The 19,539-nt window shown below is 35.2% G+C and overlaps 1 protein-coding gene across 3 annotated transcripts in view; it reads right to left on the bottom strand.

Annotated features, from left to right (window-relative positions):
• The window catches only part of LOC148943128 (KICSTOR complex protein SZT2-like), a 495,507-nt gene that overhangs the window by 369,969 nt on the left and 105,999 nt on the right, over positions 1-19,539 (bottom strand). For all 3 annotated transcript variants that reach the window (XM_089102275.1, XM_089102276.1, XM_089102278.1), the window contains 2 exons: positions 18,832-18,938; positions 17,102-17,258 (listed from right to left, as the gene is read on the bottom strand). In XM_089102275.1, coding sequence (XP_088958401.1) covers positions 17,102-17,258; positions 18,832-18,938 — 264 coding nt within the window. The remainder of the gene's footprint in view (positions 1-17,101; positions 17,259-18,831; positions 18,939-19,539) is intronic.

Below are 19,539 nucleotides of genomic sequence, written 5' to 3'. Positions count from 1 at the left end.
AAAAAAAAAATCTTTTGAGATTCAACAAAAATTGTTTGTAATATTTATCAACAACAAAATTTTAATTTTAACAGCTGAAATTGAATACTGAAGACCATTTTAGAATTCCATGGTCATTATTGAATTTCCAATTTGTTGAGAAACAAAAATGTTGAATTCACATACCCGAATTGAATTTTCAGTTTGTTGACAATACAACATGTTGGATTTTAAGATCCTTATTGGAATTCCATCTTGTTTGCTGGATTTGCCGTTCTTTTATTGGATTTCCATTTAGTCTACAGTCTAATATCTAGTTCTCAGGATTCAGTTTCCCTTTCTTCTTTCTGAAGCATCAATAAATACAAAAAGAAATAATCTCATTTATTTTACAAGAACAGAAAATTACAACAAAAAATTTCTCCCAGATAATATGACAACTCTTAACGGCTGCATTTTTTCATGGTGGAAATCACTAAATTAATGGCGTAGTAGCAGGCCGACAGAAGACACTTGAGTAAGAAAAACCTGAAGTGAAGATGAAATCAAATCGAGGCACAAATAAAAGAAAGACTTGCCCCCTTTTTTCTACCTCCAGAGATGAACGGTTGCAATAATAATGCCAAGAATCCTGTCTTTTCTGGAAACCTTTGACTTACTCATCAGATCTCATCAAATCTCTTCTTCACCGCCTCATAAAATCTGTGTGTTATAGAATTGACACTCCGCAAATAGACTTTTTTCTTCGACGAAGTGCGGAGTGATTGACCTAAGCTACATAACATTGTTGGGCTCCTGCCAGAGACCGTTTGTAGATACGTAGAAACATATCCAGAATTTTGAAGAAAAAAAACATTGATATGGCTTAAATTCTGCCCAACTGCAAGAACTGCATTCTTGGAAACAGCGCCTGAGAAAAGAGACTGATAACTGAAAATTAAGGTAAAAGGTTGTTTTGTCAAAATTTCAATAAGTAAAATTTCAATAAAATTTCAATAATGTAGGAAAATTTAAGGACCATCTAGAGGGAGAAGGAGTGGAGGGAGGTACTTCAAAATACCTTCCCGGGACATACTTTGATTCTTATGTACTATTTGGAACACATGCGCTATCAAACAGTTCGTGGTAACGAACTGTAAGTAAGGAGCGACCCGGCTCAGTGGTACCGGAAACTCTAAAAAACGGAATTTTTATACCAATAGATACATCAAAAGAATCAGATTTTAATTCTGATTTCAAATACATAAGTTTCATCAAGTTTAATCTTACCCATCAAAAGTTACGTACCTGAGAAAATTTGGCTGATTTTCAAAAAAGGGGGAAAGACCCCCTATAAGTTATAGAACCTTAATGAAAATCACAGCATCATATTCAGCGTATCAGAGAACCCTACTGTAGAGGTTTCAAGCTCCTATCTACAAAAATGTGGAATTTTTCATTTTTTGCAAGAAGAAAGATCACGGATGCGTGTTTATTTGTTTTTTTTTTGTTTTTTTTTTCTTTTCCCCAGGGGTAATCGTATTGACCCAGTGGTCCTAGAACATCGTATGAGGGCTCATTGGAACGGAAAATAAAAGTTCTAGTGCCCTTTTTAAGTGACCAAAAAATGGAGGGCAACTAGGCCCCCTCCCACGCTAATTTTTTTCTCAAAGTCACCCAATCAAAATTTTGAAATAACCATTTTGTTCGGCATGGTAGAAAATATAATAAATATGTCTTTTAGGATAACTTAATCCCCCACAGTTCCCAGGGGAAGGGCTGCAAGTTATGAACTTTGCCCATTCCTTACATATTGTATTGGTTATTGGGAAGTATACAGACATTTTCAAGAAGGATTTTTTTCTGGTGGGGGGGGGGCGGGAGGAGGGAGGTGCTCGGGAGAATCTTTCCGTGGAGGATATTTCTTTGGGGTAAGAGACATTTCTATGAAGGGGCGCCGGATTTCCAAGCATTATTTAAAAAACGATCAGAAATGAAATTAAAAAAAAAGTTTTTTCAACTGAAAGTAAGAAGCAACATTAGAACTTAAAACGAACAGAAATTATTACGTATATGTGGGGGTTCTCCCCAAAGTCAATACCTCGCTCTTTACGCTACAGTTTTTTTTTTTTTAGTGCTTTCAAAAGAGCTATCTATTCTAATTAAACGGCCTTTGCGATTCAGAGGTTTGTGAATTATAAATTTTTTAACTTTTAACGTAAAGAGCGTGGTATTGACTAAGGGGAGAACCCCTTCATATACGTAATAACATATATGTAATAAAAAAACAAGCGATACGGTTCAATAGTAATCGAAACTTTTTAAAATGTAATTTTGATGTCAATAAATGTATCAAAAGAATGGGCTTATAAAGCTGATTCTAAATATATAAATTATATTAAGTTTAGTATTACTCATCAAAGGCTAGGAACCTGAGAAAATTTACCTGACTTTTTACAGAGGATCCCCTACAAGTGAAAGAATTTTAATAAAAATCACATCGTCAGATTCAGCGTATTAGAAAAATCTATTACATTGTTTTCAAGCTCATATCTGCAAAAATCTGCAACTTGGTATTTTTTGCCAGAAGAAAAATATACGAATATAGAAGTTCGTTACGTAAATTAATTTGTAAATTACGTCAGAACTAAATTTAGAGACAGCCCTTTAGCAAAAGAAAAGTAAAATTTTTATGCAAATTTTGTTTACTTATTCAATGACGGTGAGCCAAAATAAAAGCTGGATTAACTAAAAAACGATCAGAAACTAAATAAAAAACACAAGTTCTTTAAACTGAAAGTAAGGAGCGACATTAAAACTTAAAACGAACAGAAATTATTCCGTATATGAAAGGGGCTATCCCCTCCTCAACGCCTCGCTCTTTACACTAAAGTTTGACTCTGTCTCACAGCTTTATTTTTTAAAACAATAAAAAAACTTTAGCGTAAAGAGCGAGGCGTTGAGGAGGGGCAACCCCTTTCATATACGAAATAATCTCTGTTCTTTTTAAGTTTTAATGTCGCTCCTTACTTTCAGTTTAAAAAACTTGTTTTTTTTTATTTAATATTATATAGGGAAGATGCGGGTTTCTTTCAAAACGGGTTTCTTTCTATTGAGAAATGGATTGTAAAGCGTGGTTTGTAAAGCTGTTCTTTTTAAGTTTTAATGTCGCTCCTTACTTTCAGTTTAAAAAACTTGTTTTTTTTTATTTAATATTATATAGGGAAGATGCGGGTTTCTTTCAAAACGGGTTTCTTTCTATTGAGAAATTGATTGTAAAGCGTGGTTTGTTATTGGGTTTACAATATTTAAACTATTGTTTTATGGGGTTTAGGGTAAAAAAAAGGTACCTAGGTTTGGTTAGGTATTTAATATATGCTATGCTTTACCCCCCATCCCCCCCCCCCAATTAGCAAATATATAGCCGAAATTTGTTTCTAAACTATTATATTTTTACCCTATTTTGTTTTACTTCATTAGCATCAACCAAACTTCATTTGTCGCGTGTGTTCCAGATAGTACATAAGTACCTATTCTTTAGCCTGTGGACCCATCCCTGAAAGTTTCATTTTCCTAACCTATCCCCATCACAAGATAACCCAAAGTAGCTAAAGTAGAATTGGTACTGTTCTATTAGCTGTAAGCCACGCAAGATAGATGATCAAAGAAACTAGTCAAACAGGTTCTCTCAACGGAGAAATGGATTGCAAACAGTGGTTTCTAACTGGGTTTATAATATTTGAACTTTAATTTTTTGGGGTTTAGGGGGGAAAAGGTACCTAGGTTAGGTTACGTATTTAATATATGCTATGCTTTACCCCCACCCCCCTAATGTGCAAATATATAACCGAATTTTGTTTCTAAACTATTACATTTTTATCCTATTTTGTTTTATTTCATCAGCATTAGCCAAACTTCACTTCTTGCATGGTTTACAGCTAATAAAACGGTACCGTAGAATTTTACCAAACTTTTTTTTATTTATAAAAATATATTATCTTAAACATTTTGGGAAACATAAGACACAAGTTATCAATATTAATAAACTAAACTGAATACTTACCATCACAATCAGAACGTCTTCTCTCTCTGATCTGAATGCCCCCTAAGCAAAAAAATTGCTTTGTCGTTTGAATGTCTTAACTTCAGAGCTACTTCGGTGTTATCCGTTTGTAGGTAGTCGAAAGAGATGATTTTTTTTTTGTTAATTTGATCTCAAATTATAACATCCAAAAAAAAATAAGAGACAAGATAGGTCTTGGGAGGAGGTTTAGTTGCCCTCCAATCTTTATGGTCTCTTAAAAAGGACACTAGAACAAAAAAAAAAAAAAATAGAAACGCATCCGTGATCAGTCTTTTGGCAAAAACATAAATTCCACATTTGTGCAGATAGGAGATCATAACCCCCATAATAACATTTTCGGATACGCTGAATCTGGAGGTCTGATTTACATTAAGATTTATTGACTTTTTGGGGGGTATTTCTCCCTTTTTCGAAAATCAGGCTCCCTGTTTTCAAAATCCCTTTTTCTTCTGACGCTTGGAGCCTTTGGTGGGTAGATATTAAATGTAATGAAATCTATATATTTGCAATCGGCATAAAAACCCAATTCTTATCAATTGTTATAAAAATTTCATTTTTGAGTTTCGGTTACAATTGAACTGAGTCGCTCCTTAATGACAATTTAACACTATGAACTATAGGTCCGACAGGGTACGAAATTCGGAAATCCTCAGGTCCTTCAAACTCCCACCCCTGTCCGAGCAGCTTGAGTCTCGCTCGCTGCGTTGGTATGGTCATCTGCTACGTCTGCCTGCCCGAACACCCGCCCGGCTCATCTTCGATTTCGACCCATCTGCAAACGGCTGGAGGTGTCCTAGGGGAAGACCACGCACCAGATCGGCTGACGTCAGCGGTGATCGGCTCGCCTCCAGAAACATCGACCCGGCTGAAGCGACAACCCTCGCCCTGAAAGGACCACTCGGGAGAAGACTGACGGCGCTGACGACTGGTTCCCTCCACGCTGGCGACGCTGCCGAGCAAGAGCTTTAAGTAAGTACTATGAACTGTTTGATAAAATTTATTGGGCTAACGTCCTATTTTTTAATTAATCCTGTAGCAAACCGGAGTTTTTGAAGCACGATTCATGCTATTAAAGTGTATTATTTCTGAGTCCAGTTGAAATGTACATCAATTTAGAAAATTCTCTTTTTTGAGGAAGCTTTTGGTTCCTTTATGTGTATATAAAGGACTGAAATACCCTTACAGGTGTCTTTTTTTCTTCGATATATTTGCTTTTTTATATTCGATATATTTCTATGACGAAATCAATAAGAATTCCAAATAGGGATAGGTCCTTTTATTAGACAGTGAAACGAAAATATAAAACAAAGGCTCTAAATATTTCGATGACACAGTTGGTCATCATCATCAGCAGAGTTACTGACTCTATCAGTAGAGTATCACATATCGCTAATATGTGTAATATCTTTTATATGAGCTATAAAAGATCTACCAACGATATTCTGGTAGCCTGCTAGTGCCACCCTTCGAGAAATAGCACAAAAAGTGCCATTTTAGTGCCATATGGCACTTGCAGATGACACAATTTATAAAAAGCACGTAGATATGAGAAATAGCTTTTGAATGAACCATTAAGAATCTCTTTATGATGTTCTGGTCATAAAGAGATTCCAGCTAGACCTATTGAAAAAAAATAAAACAACACAAAAACGGGAGACAGATCAGTGGTACCGATGCAAAAAAGTGATTTTCCTTTGTTCAGGGAGGGGGACTGTAGCTTCCCTGTACATGGTTTTGACCATGTTGATTCCAATGGTACATTTTTCATTTCGATATGACGCCATTTTCAAGGGGTGTGAGGCTTTTCTTTCGAAATCAACAAATTTCTTTTCGCAATAAACTTTTACTTTAAGACGAACTGAAATAACACTTTAAATTTCTAAGTCGATGGTAGTTTTGAATTTTTTTTCATTATGCAGTTTTTTTTTCATAACGCGATTTTTAAATTTTAGTTACTATTGGTTGTGGCTTGTTCTTCGATGTTTTGCAATTATCATTACAACCATGATGCGTTGCTTGGAAGTGCTTTTAAAAAATCACCCTGCAAAATGGCTGAAAAAAAACAACGGATACCGATATTACCGATACGATACATGCGATACGGATACGCACGACACTTATACGCGCAATATCGATACGCCTGACACCACATACAGCCCTTCCCCAGGGACTATGGAGGGCCATATCATCATCAAAACCATGAATATTGGACCTTTGAACTATGTTAAACAAAATGGCTATCTCAAAATTTTTATAGGACTAGTTGAGGGGAGGGGGCCTGTGGGTAGGGGGGGCTATTTGCCCTCCAATCTTTTTGGTCACTTAAAAAAGGGCACAAAATTAAATTTCCTTTCGAATGGGCTATTACACGCCTCTCTATGATACTCTGGCCACCCCCTAGCCCTTCTAGAAAAAAAAAGAAAAAGAAGGGAAACAGATAAGTGCTACCCATGCAAAAAAGTCATTTTCCTTGGTGTTCAAGGTGGGGGACTGTAATTATCCTAAAAAAGATTTTGGACCATGCTGATTCCAGTGCTACACTTTTTATTTCGATCTGAAGCCATTTTGAATGGGTTCCAAGGTCTTTTTCGAAATCACTCGAAATTTCTTTTCTCAATAAATTTTTACTTCTAAGAATAACCGAAACAATAGCTACCATTCCTAGTTCACTGTCAAATTGAAATTTTTTCTCACTACATAGTTTTTATGAAAACATGTTTTTCAACTTTTGATTACTATGAGCTGTGGTTCGCTCTTTACTAGGTTGCAGCTGCCGCTGCAACCATGATCAGAGTTACTTCATAAAGCGTACAACTTATTTGTTTGAAAGGACTAGAAATTTAAACCAGCAGTATCCAGGATGTTCTTTACAAAAGAGAGGTAAGCTCTACTTAAAACTATTCCGAGAGGTATGTCTAAAGACTTATCTTTAGTGGACATCCAAATTTCTTAGATCTTATATTCAGAAATATTTCCTTTTGGAAAAGGATACAAACCTCAAGGACAGAGTGTCTGCATGGAGGCGTATGAAAGTTGTTAGGCTGCTTTCCAGTCGAAAGCATAATTATGACTCGAAAAAACAAAAGAAAGAAGAACAACTGCAGATTGGGTTCTCTTTCATAGATTTCAGCTCACAAAATCTAGGCTTTGGCTCACGTAGAGGTAAGAACAAGGCCGTATCCAGGGAAGGGGGGGGGGGGGTTTACCCGGTTTGAACCCCCCACCCCCCCCCCCCCCCTAAATTTTTGACCGAGTCTAAAATAATTCGAAAATTAGTAAAACCTAGGTAAAAATCAGTAAAATTAGTCTAAAACTGAGTAAAAAATTAGTAACCCCCCCCCCCCCGAAAAAAATCCTGGATCCGCCCTTGGGTAAAAACCCTCCTTTTCTCCACCAGGTAAGTAATATACGCAGCTGTCCAAAATCTAACGTCATTTTTGCCAATATGGCCTAAAGTCCACAATTTCCATGGTAACATCAGGGGTTAAATTGAAATCAGCGACATAAAAAAAAAACAAGACATAACCAAAGTTTTTGCTCCCGCACAACAATGAAACAAATAAAAACATATCAGAGCAGAAGCTTCGTTGTTGCGTAAGAAACTCATATGCAATTTTAACTATTCCTCAAGAGATACATTGAGTTAAATTGGGATCCTCTCGAAAATCAACTCAGAAAAATTAGAAAACGAAGCCGTAAAATTTTAACACAGCAATTTGTAGCCAACACAATGAGTACACGCAAACATATTTTCAGTAAATTCTGACTCAAATGTAAAAAAGAGTCCAACAACAATTGAGTCCAATTTTCTTCTTTTTTTCCGGGCGGGGGGGGGGTACCTTGGATATACCTAATTTGATGGCTCACAACTTTATATTTTTTCCTAAAATAAATTAATTTAAGGAATTCATCTAAAATATTGTCATGACTGCGCAAGAAATAAACGATTTTTCGCGATATCCACTCACCCCTTATAAAATTGAGCCAATATACCGCGACCCCCTTGACTAACTTTATAATGCTACCTACTATTACTGTAGGGCCGACCCTACAATCAAACCTTGATTTTGGAAAATAAACTTGTGCGTTCAAAGAGCCGTAACGATAACGTCAAGCCTGAAAAGATAAAGTGACCTAATTAAGTAAATAATGAAAAGACTACGCAAATTTCTTTTTTGGTCAACATATTGTTCCAATGTAGACCAATAGATAAGACCCAACTTGACTAACAAATTCCTGTTCTTACTTAATTGATGGCTTATTTGCTATTCACTTGTTATCAACATTGCGCTATTTAACTTATCTTTATCGGAAATTTGTCCAGCTTAAAAATGTTTACATTTCTGAGTTGCAAATGATAAATTCTAGACTATTTTATGTAAGAAAAACCTATTTGTATCAAATAATCTCAACTTTGAGAGCAACAAAGTTGCATTTGTTTTAATTTCTAAGCACTTTATAATTACTTTTTTGGTACTTGTTAATTAGCTGGTCCACACGCGAGAAGTCAAGTTTGGTTAATGCTAATGAAATAAAACAAAATATGATGAAAATATAATAGTTTAGAAACAAATTTGGGCTATATATTTGCACATTATGGAGGGGAGGGAAGGTAAAGCATAGCATATTAAAGACGTAGCCTAACCTAGGTACCTTTTTTCCCCTAGCCCCCCCCCCTCCCCCCAAAAAAGAAATAGTTTAAACAGTGTGAACGCAATGACAAACCACGCTTTGCGATTCAAATACCGGTTTGACTAGTTTCCTTTAGTATCTATCTTGCATGTGTACCAGCTAATTGACAAGTACAAAGGAAACTCAGAGAGGAGAGAAGGTAACAAAATGAAAAATAAAATAAAAAAAGGGTGAAAAAACGAGGATTTTGTTAGCCAGCGAACCATGAAGATGACAAAATATAAGCAAATATTTCGACAAAGACCTCCGCCAAGTCGTCTTCAGTGATAAAAAAAAGCTCAGTGCTTTTTAGCTGGTTGTAGACCAGCTAAAATTATTGCAAGACGAAAGATCCTTGCACAATCATCTTGGTAAATTCATTTTCATTGATTCCTGCCTGGTTTTTTATTCAGTGTCTGTTCTGCCTTTGTACAGTAAACTTCGAAAGGTTAGATTTTCGTTTTTTTTTTTTTTTTTTTTTTTTTTTTTTTTTTTTTTTTTAGCACTGAGGACGACTTGGCGGAGGTCCTTGTCGAAATATTTGCTTATATTTTGTCATCTTCATGGTTCGCTGGCTGACAAAATCCTCCTTTTTTTCACCCTTTTTTTATTTTATTTTTCATTTTGTTACTTTCTCTCCTCTCTGAGTTTCGTTTGTCATGTATAGCCAGTGTGGTCTAAGAATGTATTTGCATAATTGACAAGTACCACTTTTTTTTACCAGGTGTAAATCTAAACTTGCTTAAAGGTAGGATATAATATTTCAGGCGAGATGAGCAAAATCGAAAACACAAAAAAAGCAGGCGAAATATGCGAAACACGGGGGTGGGGGTCTAAAAGTCTGGAACTATCGGGCAAGAGGAGAGGGTTGGAGGCCCCAAGCCCTTCCCTTCTCCTCTGTGGTTGTACACGACTTATAGCCTCCTAACTCAGTTCGACGGTTTAACTGGGGGAAAACAATTGTCAAATGAAAATAAATAGAGATGTTAAACGTGAAACAGACAGAAATTATTCCTACATAAGAGGAACTACCCCCCACCCCACACACTAAAGTTTAAGTGCTCCATTCCAGAAAGCATTTTAGACTGCAGCGAAACAAGTTACAAATATTGCAACTGTGTAAGCATTGCGAGTATTTCAACTAGTAATTAAGTGATTATTTAGCAACTGCACTAAATTTGCAATATTTAGCAATCAATATGGATTTTTGAAAATTTCTGAGCTTGAAGATTACACATTTGAGGCTGATATTGTAGCATAGAAGTTCAAAATCAAAGTACGGCAAGTAAACATTTCACAATAATGTTTGACGTCCATCAAAGTTGATATTTACAGCACCGAGGACATCAAAACATTTGTGTTTCACCTCTGAACCTATCTTAGGTCTATTCATACCAAAACAATGCAATTTCCTGAGTTTTTCTTTTACATTTTTCAAAATTATAAGGTTTTTAGGGCAGTTTCAAATTGTCGTCAAAGTTGCCACACTGAATCTTGAAAATAAATAAGCCAAAAAATTGGTTAAATTTGATAACTGTTTTTGTCCGTAAAAAATTCAAATATCAACAGTTTTGGTTACCGAAGACAATTTTACCTTCAAAGGAGAGCTACGCTGTTTTGTTTCACATGTTTTTAGCTTAATTCTTGCCGATTTTTCACTCGCCCGTCTTTTTTTAAATTGGGCGCCCGCTACTTGCATAACGGCATTTGGCAGCCTTTTTCACTAAAATTTAATTCCTGGTTTTCCTAAATTTTTTAATACACATATGGTTGTGTAAGTTTCCACCTAACCGATCTATAGCATGAGATTTTATTTTTAGTGCCCTCTAAGAATTTTAGAATTTGCACTTTACTGTATTTTAGGGATTACTAAGTTTGTTGGTTACATATCTGATACTAATATAGAGATTGGATTTTGGAGATTTTGAAAATTAGGTGTTACTAAGATATAAATAATATTGGAAAGTCGTCCGGGTAGGTATGAGGTATCGTGATGCTTTTCTTAAATAATCAGTTTTAGTTGTTTTGTTTTTTTTTATTTACTTTTTGTTGCTGTATTTTTTTCGCTTGTTTTCTGTATGTCACCATGGCCCAATAGGGTTTTCTAGTGAATAAATCTATCTATCTATCTGTCTGTTGGAACCCTTGGTCCCAGTTTGTTAGATAAATGTCCCTCCCAGATTCCTTTCTTTTTGCCCATTAATTATTTTCCTTCCCCGAGTAATAAACATTAATTTTCCTTTTATTTTGTGACGCCATTTTGGGTCCACTTAATTGCGTAGTTGCTCAATAGACCACGAGGTAAGAAATTGCGCAGTTAGGGAGGTTGACCAGTAAGTTAGTAAGTCCTTGGATTGGCTTGGAAAATTCACCCACCACCCCCATTACCAAACTCGTGGCTGAGAGAGTTGGAGAATTGGAAGTGTGATTTTGTCAGTTCCGTTTTTGAGTTCTTTTATACAGCGTGTAGTGAATACAGTAAGACTTTTTTTATACTATGTACTCTTTTAACTTTTCAGCTTAGGTCGAGTCTAAAGAGATAGTTAGAAATCTTATCGGTAAACTTTGGCTTTAAATGTGGCCCTGGAACATCCAATCACGCTAGTATATACGGAACCGTTGGAGTAACCGCGGAAATCCCACTATTTTGAGCCGACGAGGGATCTCCCCTTCCAGTAAGTGGCATAGCAACTCTTTGCGCCATTTTTGCCTTTAAAAGTGGTGACCCCGCACCTTAAACCTCCAATAAGCGGTGACACCCGTATATTACCACGCCAGTGGCGTTGTGGCCTACCAGTATAACACTGGTGGCAAAAAAACACGAACATTGGTGCCAGCGGTAGCTAGCACTACGAACACTATCTGTTTATCTATCTATCTATAGCAAAACAATTGGCCAAAATAAAAAAAAAAAACTTAAATAGCCTACATGTTCACAAATAGTGTTTGATTGTCACCAAAGTTTATATTTTTGGATTTCTGAGCTTATTGATAAAACGTATGAGGTTAATATCGCACTCTAAAAATGGAAATGGTACATAACTTATATGTTTCTCAAATGGGCTTTTCAGAAGCCAATCTGACGATGTCCACTTTTAACTTTTTCATAAGTTTATCGTTAACTCGCTAGGCTGACTCTTATAGTCTAAAGAATATTCTCTGAAAGTAAGGATTATCTACCAAAGTTCGTATTTAGGGATTTACTTTAATAAAAAGCAAAACTAAGGTGCTTCTTTTTTATACCTTTCTTTTCCTTTTTTATACCAGAAGTCCAAAGTAAGACTTCAATACAACTACTACTAACAAAAACTCACTGCAGAACCAAGCCGCTTGAGGCCAACACAGCTATGCACGCTCCTCCTGCATGCCAATCTATTCAAAACCTCCCTTTTTACACTCTCCGAGGAAGCTGCCATTTCCCTTAAATCTTTCCTTACGACATACTTTCACCATAACCGGGGACGCCGTGCTTTTCGTTTGGCCCTAGACGGTTGGTCGACAACACAATATTTGGCAATCTGTCATCCTTCATCCGCAGAACGTCCTCTAGCCATCTCAACTTTTCTCTCACTATAGCCCTAAAAAACGGGACTGAACCACACTTTTTACACAGCCTACTGCTTGAGATACAGTAAGCCAATCGGGTACCCAAATAACCTATAGGCAATTTCTATGGAAAACATCCAACATATCTTCCTCGTTTTTCAGAGCGCCCCCGCTTCATAGCCATACTTGACCATTGTTATCACTGTAGCTTCCAATATTCTAATCTTGGTTCGCAAACTCATCTTCCTATTCTTCCCAACTTTTTTCAACTGTGAAAAAGAAAAAAAAATACACCCTGGGCCTTGGCTATACTACTTTTAAAAGATGACTCCAATGGTGCCTCTTATGCAATACATTGGTAACACATAATAGGCATTAACTTGAACACGAATACAACATTAACCTAACTTAAACATATATAACATAGCAGATGTTAATGTATTATTGTTACTTTTCTCACCCCCTCCTTGCTGCGTTCTGTTTCAATCTTCAATCCTTTTCCCTTTTTCCAATGACGTTTGGATTTAGAACAAATTTATTTTCATTGTCTTTCAAAATAAAAGCGATCTTTCAACCTTCTAAGGTCACTTCGTAATTTTCTCGACAACTCAAGGAAATTATGCTGGAGCTAGAGCATAACTTGAAACTAGCAGTGACAAAGCTAAAAGTACTCAATTCCCTCGCCTCCCATGTGTCGCGATTATGCGTTTGAGAGCAAGGGATAAACTCATAAATAGAACAACTAGGTAAGTTATTATCTCAAATATTCAAAAGGAATAACATTATAAGTAAAGTAATTGATCATAAAAAAAACGGTGTCATGCAGAATATATAGGTCACACTGATAATTGCTAACCGACATATCATATATATTTATCCCACAAAATGTCACTTAAAATGTTCTGGATCTTCCAGCGCATCTCCTAACATTGATCTCCGAGCAGAAAAACCTGAACATTGTAAGTTAAACAGTCAACCATAAAAGGAAACGCTGTGATGCAGACTATATAGATCGCACAGAGAATTACTTGTCGACATATCAAATTTAGCCTGAATATATTTATTTTGAAAAATTTGTAGATACTTGATATATTCTGGATCTCTTAGCAGAATAAGGACAAATCAAGTCATTGGAAAATCCAAATTAGGCAAATACCTAGCAATTGGCGGATTAGGCTTGTACATAATTCAATGATTCATTCACAAATGCTGCCAAAATCGGCAAAAGGAGGAATGAATTCAAGCATAATTCAGCCTCAGTCGGTGTTCATGCCTTTATATAAGACTCAAGCTCCCTCCTAATAAAGCCCTTTATCCACCTCAAGGTAACTTTTAATCCCAGTTCATAAAGATACCCATCAAGGAGCGGTTTCATCCCCTAATTTCTTCAATAGCTGCATTATCAGTCATAAGACAGCTGCTCCTCATCTTGTATTCTCAGCGCCGTTGACATTTCACTGATCTGTTTTTCTGACGACAGGCTAAGTCTCAGCCAGAGTCCTGTCAAACCTTTTGAAACATTCTAATCCTAAAAAATAAGTCCGACATTTAACTCCCAAAAGTGGGATGTTTTTCTTTTCAATGGACAGATTGGCTCTTCTACCAGTATCACAATAGACAATTGCAAGGTCTAACCAGCTGACCTACTCCCTCTTGATTTCACATCTTACATGTCGAATTTCCAGCTCCTTCGGTCTGATCGTCAAAGCCACTATACGACTCAACCGTAGGAAAAGTCTTGACAACTATCTACAACATTATGTCTTTGCCACGAATACTAAACGCAGCCCCATTCTGAAAACCTCTGAAAGGAATGATAAGTCTAAAACCCGTTCCTTATTTTTCGATTTGCCAAGCAACCTAAAGTTGCCACCATGGCCAAAAAATAGTTATACAGTCCGGCGCTACAAATTTGTTGACCCAAATGCAGTTGTTAACCGAACAATTTGCTTATACGCATTTTTTTTTACGTTTTTATGAGTCGGACAAAATTTTCGGAGGGGGGGGGTCAAACCCTTTAGCCCCCCCCCCCCCCCTGGATACGGCCTTGGTTATCTGTATCGTTTTTTGTGCCTTTTCCTTTTGTTTCCTTTTCGTGCCTTTTTTGTACTCTGTCATAGTAAACTTTCTGTATTCGAAGGGTGTTCAAATATATTATATTTATATTATATTGACTTACAAAACAAAAAAAAAGTCTTATAATCTTAAAATGACAAAAAAAATGTCACTTGTCTTCGTCAGCTTTCTTGAAGGAGACTGGATCTGTTATTGTTATTTTTATTTATCTATTATTATTTTTTATTCAGCTATTTATTTATTTATCTATTTTTTCATATATATAGGTTATAGTTTATTTATTTTTGTTTATTTATAATAGTTTTAATTAAGTAGTTGAGCTTTAAGTAAATATTCGAGTTAATAGGTAAGTAGCTACGTTGACTTTCACGCGACCGCAAACCTTCATAGGTTTTCTTCAGCGCGAAAGTGTTGTTTGATTTATTTATTTATTTGTCTGTAAATGTGGATATAAACTCAAAAACTTAACTTATGAACTTTATTTTATGGACAAAAACGTTTAGCGATGATTAACACATCCTATACACCCAATAGTGCTACTACACCCAAGTAGCCCATACGCTGAAATAGCTCAAATAGCCTGCACAAGCTCTACTGTAAATAGGGAAACTTCCACAGAAACCAAATAGCTAATAAATGAGAAAACTATTTATCCTCATCTAAGCTTAGTTAATGATTTTCTGAGACTGTTGATTACAAACCTGAGACTAATATTACAACATAAAAGTATAAAAAAGAAGAAGGAGGGGAGAATCATATATAATGGGATGCAGTGTATAATGGAAAAGCTCATTTCCTACAATCTATCGTCAAAACAAGTCACCAATAAAAACCATGGGAGATTGCTTTTCACGCGGCAAACAAAATAGACTGTTTTTTTTTCTAATTTAAATTTTATTTGGTTAAAAAATACTTTAATCTATTATCTCTATATTCAAATTCAGTCCTCCTGATTTGTCTTTGAAAAAAAATATGTTTTGTTAAATATACATGTTATGTTAAATATATAAAAAAAAAACGAAAAAAACAATAAATATACAATAAGTAAACAATAAAATAACAAATATCAATAAATTTGATAAAATACATAAATGAAGAGGAACAAAATTATAAGTAGAAAGCAACCCGTCCCATAAGTGACAGATCGAGGATTGGGCAGAGGGGCATATTGGGCATAGATGGGATGTCACATTTCTCTCTGCTTTGTTTTGGCCATTAAAAACAGCAATAGAACTTTTAATTGGTGACCATCCCCTCTTCCATTATACACTGCATCCCATTATATATGATTCTCCCCTCCTTCTCCTTGTTTATACTTTTATGTTGTAATATTAGTCTCAGATTTGTAATCAACAGTCTCAGAAAAATCATTAACTAAGCTTAGATGAGGATAAATAGTTTTCTCATTTATTAGCTATGGTAGATAAGGTTACTGCTCTTGGTTTCTGTGGAAGTTTCCCTATTTACAGTAGAGCTTGTGCAGGCTATTTGAGCTATTTCAGCGTATGGGCTATTTGGGTGTAGTAGCACTATTGGGTGTGTACGATGTGTTAATCAGCGCTAAACGTTTTTGTTCATAAAATAAAGTTCATAAGTTGAGTTTTTAAGTTTATATCCACATTTACAGACAAATAAATAAATAAATCAAACAACACTTTCGCGCTGAAGAAAACCTATGAAGGTTTGCCGTCGCGTGAAAGTCCACGTAACTACTTACCTATTAACTCGACTATTTACTTAAAGCTCAACTATTTAATTAAACCCTTGCTCAACCCTTGTCTAAAAAAGAAATTAAAAAAAAAAAAATAATACCTCCTGCCCACATCGCTCTTTACTTAGGCATTGTTATTGCGTTGCCTAAGATGACTACTTGTTAAATGTTAAATAGTGCATCGTCTTTTTAAATAAATTTCAATTAAAAATAAAGTTCAAAAATTCTTATATTTTTAAGTAAACTTTAATTCAATCCGATTCTGATCCATTTGGCCTTTTGTTACCTCGAAAAAAAAAATTAGAACTGCTCTAAGGAAAATATTTAAATTTTTCCCCGAATATATTTAAAGCGATTTAAAAATCTAGAAACTAGATCGACGACTTATATCTATGTCAAAGGAGCTTGAATACTGAAGTAGTCGGTAAATTTTTGAGAATTTTGACAAAAATTTAGCAAAAGTACAAGTTTCAAACTGTGTGGGACAGAGAAGGTGTATTTTGCGGGTTCTCAACATTACTCTCATGGCTAGGTTGTAGTAATACGATTAGGCAACCTGAAAAATAGAGTTTAACCTAAAAATAACTAGATTTAGATGCTGACTTTTAAAAGTTAAAATAAATTTTAAGAGTTAAATTTTAAAAAGTTAAATTTTAAGAGTTAAAATAATATGATGTTTTTTTTTATTAATAATATGATTTTTTTTCGGGAGGGGTTTAACAAAAGGATTTTTTTCGGGGGGATGGGGGTTACACAAACAAAACGCATAAAATTTTTTATATTCATTTCTGTTACGTTTTTACGAGTCGGACAGATATTACGGGGGGGGGGGAGGTCAAACCTCCTATACCTCCTATAAAATAAACTATATTCTTCACTTCGTTGAGAAAATTTAGAATTAAAATGGAACTTTTTATCTTAAAATAATAATATAATAATCCCAGAATCATATAATATAATAAATAATATAACTCTATCTCTATTATATAATTCTATTCTCTCAGAAATAATATAATAAAATAATATGATGTTAAAATAAGAATATTTATCTTTACCTTATCTGGTATTTCATCGAAGGTCATGTATTGAAACATGTCATGGTTAAAGACACGCCCATACTGAGGTTCAATCCAGCATTCAGTAATCATATAAGATGATGGACGAGAAATATAATCATCTCGTGTTGAATTCAGTACATCCTCATCAGAAAGACTGTAAAACCAAAATTTAATCAAAACTAAAAAAAAAATAATAGTTATACTAAAATATTTTAAAATTGAAGGGCATACAAGATAATAGACCTGCGAACATTTTACCAGTTGGGGAGGTTGATGTCTTCTTTTTTTCAAACCAAAAAATTCCATTTTTGTAAAACATTACAAAAATTGGGGCAGTTGCATGGTTTTGGTCTTCCATGGAAGAGAGATGCTGAAGTCATGTGACTCACATAATCATCACAAAAACAAAGAGAAAAAGAAATCTCAAGAAGAAGAAAACAAACGAGACTACGGCCAATAGTAGAAAAGGAAAAACTAAAACGATGCGGATATACAAGGATATATACGCGGATACGCGGATATACATACGCGGATATACATAAAAACGCGGAAATACGCGGATATACATAAAACAAGGTGTATTCAAAGCTAAAAACAAAAAAAAAATTCAAACTAACCTAAAACCAAATTATATCTAAAACCAAGAAGTAAAAAAAAATCTCTTTGTATTTGTCATGGCTAACCAGTTCAGCTTTAGATTTTTCGATCATTATTGGGCGAATTTATTTTTTAAATCAACATAAAAAAAAATTTCAAAGCAGGTAAGACTTGCAAAACCATTTATTTTCTCGTCAGAAGAGTGTCAAAATTTATTCCAAAGACTGCAGAGTTGGCACCTTTAAGGGACATTTTACCTTCGAGTGAAAGGAGGGGGTGTCGGATCAGGGACAGGTGTCTTTCCCGGAATTAAAAAAGACTTCAAATTAAAATCATGCTGCTTAAGAATTACAAAAGCAATAATTTCATTTTAGTTTTTAGCACATTTCATTCCTAAAATAATGCACAGGGAGCGTTTCGGGTCAAACTGCGCAATGGAATCTACTGGCAGGTGGGTAACTTTTACTGACCCATATGCATATTTTCGGTATAAACTGATGAAGCTGCGGATAAAATCGAGGCAAAACTAGAAGAATCACGGTCCATTGCACTGCCATTCTAGGGACACAATTTGTACTGATTGACCAAACAAACGACGACAGAATAAAGAAAGGCGGGGGGAACAATCAAAATTTTGATGGATAGGGCTCCTGGAGCCTCGAAAATGGCATTTTACACACGAAGGTAATGTGGAGGAGGGGTTAATTTAAGCCATAACCCTTTATTTCAATGAACATACTTTAATCAAGTATTCAATATGGGTACAGGGCGACAATTCTCCCTTTAGCACAAAATATTTTGAGGGCAAAATGGTGGATGTTATTCATGTACTAACTTGACAAGAGGGTGAGGCAATGGAGGCATTTCATAGCTCAAAATGCGTAAATGACTGGAGCTGAGGGGACGGTAGTTCCCCCATACTTAAGAAAATTCCAGCTCGTTTTAAGCTTTAACGTCGGTCTTTAGTTTCATTTGAAAAAACTTGATTATTTTAGCATTCAATAACAGAAAAAAGTCATGACAGGAAAAGACAGTGACTATTTAGTAATGACACTTTTGATGATGACGGCAAAATCAATGCCAAAAATCATTAATTAATTTATAATTGTGTTTTTTTTTAATATACATACCTATCTCTTCTTTTAACAGTTTGCGGGGGGAATAAAACATATTGGACCAGACAAACTGAGACATCGTCCTCGGCTGATGTCGATTTCTTCCAATTTGGCATATCTACCTGCAATCAAAGTTAATATTTCAACACTGCTATATCGACTTTACTGAGCCTTAAGAACGCTAGTAATAATCTATCTTATTGTATAAAAATCTTATTATGTATATTAATGCATCAAACATGTAACTCACAAAAACCAAGCACAGCTGACTCAGACAGCAGGATACTCTATTCCCGATTCGAGGACATAAGTTTGAGGCCGACGTTAAGCTTTTTAATAGAAAATATCCATTTTTGGGTAAAATGCATTTTATGAGAAAAAAAAGAATTTTCTCATAAAAGAAGGGGGATTTTTCCTTTTTAATAAACGAGTATTTGCAAAGTTATACTTCTGATGAGCTTACTGTGTTTTGTTTTTCACGTCAAGGGCATCGATCTGAAATTCTCAAGGATACTTTTGTTGGGCTGGGGAAAGGGCTGGGGGAGGTGGCAAAATGACTTCCTCGTTTGTATTAGGGACTGAAATTTCCTTTGAACCTAAAAAATTTGTATAAACTATGTTTTCTTTCTTATTTATGTTTGATGTCCGACAGGCCTTACCGCTGGTAAAATACAATTGGCTATGTCGGTAGCTCTAGAGACAATCTGTTTATAGAAAACCTAC

Source organism: Artemia sp. Qi Xiang Cuo, chromosome 16 (genome assembly GCF_049724085.1).
Source record: "Artemia sp. Qi Xiang Cuo chromosome 16, ASM4972408v1, whole genome shotgun sequence".
NCBI lineage: Eukaryota > Metazoa > Arthropoda > Branchiopoda > Anostraca > Artemiidae > Artemia > Artemia sp. Qi Xiang Cuo.
Note: the sequence above shows the minus strand (reverse complement) of the source record. Positions and strands in the feature narration are given on the sequence as shown.